This window comes from Vigna umbellata, chromosome 11, assembly GCF_029865625.1.
Source record: "Vigna umbellata cultivar VRB3 chromosome 11, Vumbellata_1.0, whole genome shotgun sequence".
NCBI classification, from domain to species: domain Eukaryota; kingdom Viridiplantae; phylum Streptophyta; class Magnoliopsida; order Fabales; family Fabaceae; genus Vigna; species Vigna umbellata.
The window spans coordinates 2,677,881-2,683,863 of NC_142175.1; the positions used below are offsets into that span (position 1 = coordinate 2,677,881).

The 5,983-nt window shown below is 42.6% G+C and overlaps 1 protein-coding gene across 1 annotated transcript; it reads left to right on the top strand.

The window, feature by feature from the left end:
- Window positions 1–4,106: 4,106 nt before the first annotated feature.
- LOC124827085 (cytochrome P450 94B3-like) lies at window positions 4,107–5,612 on the top strand. Its single transcript, XM_047300070.2, has one exon. It carries the CDS (start codon window positions 4,107–4,109, stop codon window positions 5,610–5,612), a length of 1,506 nt encoding a protein of 501 aa, XP_047156026.1.
- The last annotated feature ends 371 nt before the right edge of the window (window positions 5,613–5,983 follow it).

Genomic DNA, 5,983 nt, shown 5'->3' on the forward strand with positions numbered 1-5,983 from the left:
TAGGCCGAACGTCAATGTGGCGAGCATTGTCGGCCGAACGCTATTGAAACAAATGGCCGAATGGTTGGGGACGAACGTTGATGACCGAGTGGTTGAAATCGATTGACGAACGTTCGTCCAGTGATTGATTGTCGGGCGTTCGTCTCCGAAGGCGAGGACGAACGTCATTGACTCCGTGTGGCTGATCATTGAGAGCAGAGTGGATGAACGTCGCTGGTGACCGAGCGGGCGAACGTTTTGGACTACGTGGACGAACGTCGGGGGTGATTTGATTGTTCGGCCCATTGTTTGTAGAGCGGCCTAAACCAAGTGGAGTGTCGAGCGGCTGGGGGTGAGGACGGTTTGAACGCTCGTCATTTGGCTTGTTAACGCTCGTGTTGAAGTTTGATCGAGCGGTAGAGATCTCTGATTGCGGGACGTCTCAGGACGAACGTCCTTGACGTACGCGAGGCAGGCTTGAGACATTCCAAAACGAACGTCCTTGACGTACGCGAGCCTGAGCTTGGGAAGATTCCGGACGAACGTCCTATACGAACGCGAGGCTGAGCCGTTTGAACGTTCGACGCATATTTTGTTGAACGCTCGTACAGATGTTGAACGCTCGTCTGGCGTTTGAAGTTTGGGAAATAGAAACGGGGTTGGATGACGTGGAGGCAGAGCCGGACAACGCGTGGATGGCGCGAGTGTTGCGGAAGACGTGGAGAATGGGTCCGCGATTTATTTGGGGATCTTTCGTGTGGGAATCTTCCGCGCAAACGGCGAGTCTGCTCATGTGACTGGAACTGAGCTCCCGACAGAATCGCAGACTCGGTTGTGACTGTGTGACCGCACTGGCGTGGTGGCGGATGCCCCCCAAGATAAGTGAGATTCAGTACTCGAATATGGCAAACCTCGACAGCACCATCGAAAAGGCGTGGAGAGAAAGAGAGCGAAGAAACAGGCGTTGAAAGTGCTGGTGTGGGCTGTTCTTGTTGAGATACTCCGTGGATAGGAGTTCCGTGGTCTCCACCGTCGTCGTGGGATTAGCGGGATGGTGTTTGGGAGGTGATTTAGGAATTTAGGGTTTTTTGATTTGCGGATTGTGCAATCATGGAGAAGCTGGAGATGACTTAGCAATACTTGATGGTGCGACGGAGGCTGATGGGCGGACCCGATTTGGGGCTGTCTTTGGAACACGTTGGGTGTAATTTTCAGAAAAGTGGTTGCCATTGAAGACGAAGAGTGAGAACACGTTGGGTGTAATTTTCAGAAAAGTGGTTGCCATTGAAGACGAAGAGTGAGAACACGTTGGGTGTAATTTTCAGAAAAGTGGTTGCCATTGAAGACGAAGAGTGAGAACCTGAGCTCAATTTGGGGATTTAGGGTTTTCCCTTGTTCTGCGATTTCTGGTGTAATTGGGAATTTGGGGAATTAGGAATTGTGGTTTTGATCTAGCGTGTGGGAGTGCAGAGAGGCTGCTGGTGTTGCCGCTGGTGAAGGCGGCGTTTGTCTGAGTCGAGGCGGCGATGGAGGATGATTTCGCCGTGGTAGCGAGAGTCATGGTCGTAGAGAACGCCGAACCAATTGTCGCAGTAATTGGTGCTGGCATGGGAATTGTATCCTGATAAAGACGACATCAGTGGTGGCGGAGGAAGGAGAGAAATTCGCTGGAGGTGTCACTCGATCTGGCAATGATAGTGGCTTGCTGATACAAGCCTATAGAACAGATATATTTTTGTGCTGGATCTGACCCGCAGAGGGGTGTGACTTTGCTGAGGTTCCCACTAGTGCGCTTTCGCGGAGGTGCTTACGGTGGTGTTAATGACTCACGGAGGAGATTCCCTGGGGGTGATGTGGCAGTAACTTAATTTGGAGAAGTTTTATCCGAAGGAATGCTGGGTTGAGGCCGAGGCTCCTCTTGTGGTTTCATTGGGATGGCCCTCGGCCCCACGGTGGGCGCCAAAATGTTTCGGTGTACATTTTCCTGCGTGTCTTTACTGTTCTTGGCTATCTGGGTTGCTTGCTGATCTTCAATTGTTGTTCTTCATACTCGCCAAAGGAGGGGAGGTACCTGCAAAGATACTCCGACGCTCAAGTCAGATATGAATTATGGAGCTGAAGCTCTCAGGAGAATGATTATGATACTGCTCTGAAATATTATTCAGGATCTCTAGAGCATAAAGAGAACGTACCTGGACTTTGGTCCTGTCAGTGTATTTATAAGCAAAATAAAAATAACCACCTTACCTAAAAATGTGGTTAGTGGCTTTAACTGTCTAAAATATCTAAGATATTTATGTTATTACATAAATATCCTTACTACATAACACTCTTTTATATATATATATATATATATATATATATATATATATATATATATATATATATAAATTTGCTATATATTTAATATAAAATTTAAATTCATGGATGATCCTCATTTGTTGAAGAATTTTAAGTGGGTTCTTTTGTTTAAAACGATTTTAATTGGATCTTAAATTTTATAAATTCGTAATAATTAAGTCTTTCTATAAACGTGGTGCAGAATAAACATGTTCATGTGGATGTTTTTATATAATGAAAAATTGAAAGTTTAATTTATCAAGTGACATTATTTAATTGGATACCGTGGTTAGAAAAAAATAATTATGGATTTGGTATTGTGAAAACTAGGGATTTTGTGTAGCAAGGTTGTTTTTCACACTATGTTGGTGTGGAGGCGAAGGATTCGTGAGGAAGCAGATGAAGGCTCACATTTTGGTTCGTTTTTCGCGGTGTTCCTCTAGTTCGTGTTTTGGGTTTTCTTTCTTGCAGGTATGAATCCCTCTGGTTTATGGAGGCGCAGCGGAGGCGAAGATGCGTCCGCAATTTGGATTATGTGATTTGGATGTTTTTGCATGTTCCATGGTAGCTTTGTGCTTAGCAGTGAGATTGAGATTTAATGATTCAAATACGCAAATTTGTGACTGAATTTTTCTGCACGATGAAAAGTTTTTAATCTACTCCCATGGTGGTTTCCAGTGGCCTCATGGTGGTTCTGTTTAGGATTGGATGGTCGGTGGTAGCTTCTGTGAAATTGAAGATGATGACATGGCAGGATGATGACATAGCGGTACGACGAATAGAGAGAAAGAAAAAACTTGTGTTCCTCTTTCCTTTTGCTTTTTTTTTCTTTTTTTCTTTTTTTCTTTTCTTTTCTTTTACTTTATCAAATTTCACGTTATAATTTAAATTTCATTTCCATATAATAAAATCATCCACGTCAGCTTGTCTTGACATTGTTCCTTACCACTTTACGAAAAAAACTTAATTGTTACTAATTTACAAAATTTAAGATCCAATTGAAACCATTTCAAAAAAAATGACATACTTGAGATTCCTCACCAAATATGAGGACCATCCAAAGATTTAAACCTTGATATAAAATTTTACAATGGAATAAACTTGTAGTTAATATGGTGAAACAAGTGTTGCATTCTTATGTGTGCTGAGTGTTACGTTTTCTACACCTATTAAAATTTAATATTTTTATTTTTATTGGCATTTTTTCCTAAATTATTTTAGTTTTAAAATAAAATTATTATATAATTAGTATTGAATTGATATAATCAACAAATTGAAATGTATGTTATCATCATTCTTTTGACATATGAACCACGTGCGCAACCTCTTGTAACCATTTACTAATTTGCGGCGCATTTCTTTTGTGCCTTCGGTAACACTAAGGACACTACACTACATGTTGCGATCACCTGAAGTTCAAAACAGAAGCTCACCGACCTAGTTGCATATAACACTATGTATTGTGATTATAAAAATCAATGATATACATATATTTTTATTTTACCTACATTTCTTTGCACACTTCATTTTTTTTTCTTTTCTTATCACATTTCATAATTTATAAATTTATTATTTTCCTTGTTTTTTTTTCTCTAAGTTCTCAATGTACATTTTTAGTGTTCTTCAATATTTTTCTATAAGAAAACCTTATTTCTAGAAGTCAATTTATACAACATTAGGGGATCGTGATGACACTATATATATAGCTCCAAGGATTAACATTGCATTCCAGCCTGAAAATCATCATCACAGTACAGTTTGTGTAACAAACATTCACAGCCACAGCCATGTTCATTTTTCTCCTCACTCTTCTACTGTTCTTCGTGTTTCTCCTTACTTTCTTCAACGGAAAACAATATGGTTATCACCGTAACCATACACCTCCTTCACACCCTATCATTGGATGCCTCGTTTCTTTCTACCAGAACCGCCACCGTCTCCTCGACTGGTACACCGAACACATAGCACAATCCCCGACCCACACCATCGTTGTTCACCGGCTCGGCGCGCGTCGCACGGTGGTGACGGCGAACCCCCGCAACGTAGAGTACATTCTGAAGACCAACTTCGGCAACTTCCCCAAAGGCAAACCCTTCACCGAAATCCTTGGAGACCTTCTCGGGTGCGGGATTTTCAACGTCGATGGCGAGCTCTGGCAAGTGCAGCGCAAGCTAGCGAGCCACGAGTTCAGTACGCGCTCCCTTAAGGACTTCATCGTGAAAACTCTCCAGGAAGAGGTCCAACACAGGCTTATTCCACTACTTGAACAGGCATCACGTGAGAAAGACGTGATCGACCTGCAGGACGTGCTGCGAAGACTTACGTTCGACACGGTGTGCAAGGTGTCGCTAGGCTACGACCCGTGCTGCCTGGACCTGAAAAAGCCGCTGCCGTCTCTTCTCACAGCTTTCGACACCGCCTCGGAAGTGAGCGCAGCACGCGGCGCATCGCCAGTGTTTCTGCTTTGGAAGATGAAGAGAATGCTGAACATGGGGTCAGAGAAGGCTCTGAAAGAAGCCGTGAAGCTGGTGCATGAGTCGGTTATGAAGATCATAAAAGGAAAGAAAGATGAAATGACATATAATGAAAAAAACGTTGGCACCGATTTGCTGGCACGATTGTTGGAGGCAGGGCAAGAGGAGACGGTGGTGAGGGATATGGTTATAAGCATGATAATGGCGGGGAGAGACACCACGTCGGCGGCGATGACGTGGCTGTTATGGTTGTTGTCGAAGCATCGAGAGGAAGAAGCGTTACTAGTGAAAGAGGTTTACTGTGGAAATAACCGATGTGAGGGTTTGGATTATGAGTGTTTGAAAGAGATGAAGTTGTTGAAGGCGTGTTTGTGTGAGTCGATGAGGCTGTATCCGCCGGTGGCGTGGGACTCGAAGCATGCGAGTGGTGCCGATGTGTTGCCTGATGGGACCCACGTGGGGAAAGGGGACAGGGTGACTTATTTTCCATACGGGATGGGGAGAATGGAGGCTCTGTGGGGGAAGGATTGCTATGAGTTTAAACCAAAACGTTGGTTTGATGAAGAGAATGTTGATAATGGGGTTCTGAAGTGTGTGAATCCTTATAAGTTTCCGGTTTTTCAGGCTGGTCCAAGAGTTTGTCTTGGGAGGGAAATGGCTTTTATTCAGATGGAGTATGTGGTGGCTTCTATCCTTAATCGTTTTGTTATTTCGCCGGTCTCTGATGAGCACCCGCGTTTTGTTCCTCTTTTAACAGCTCATATGGCTGGAGGATTCAAAGTGAGGATCAACAGCAGAACTGGAGCAGGAACTGAGTGACAAAGTGACACTGAAGCTTCTGTGGTGCTACAAATGGGACAAGAAATTAAGTTATTAATGTCATTATCTTAGTGTGCAACCAATCTTTATACGTATTTAAGGTTTTCAATTTAAACAAAAATAAAACAAACTTTAGTATATGTTTTCTGAATAAGGAAACTGGGTATTCGGTCACCATTTCACTCATTCAATCCACCGTTAAGAAATCTTTCTTTTTTGAAGTTTTCTTTTATTAAATAATATAGTCACGACATTAATTACTTTTTAAATGTTTCTTAATATATGTCTATAATATGAATAATTAGTCCTAATTCACTGTCACCTAACAAAATATATCTACAGGAGATATAAAGTTAATAATATTCTAAAAA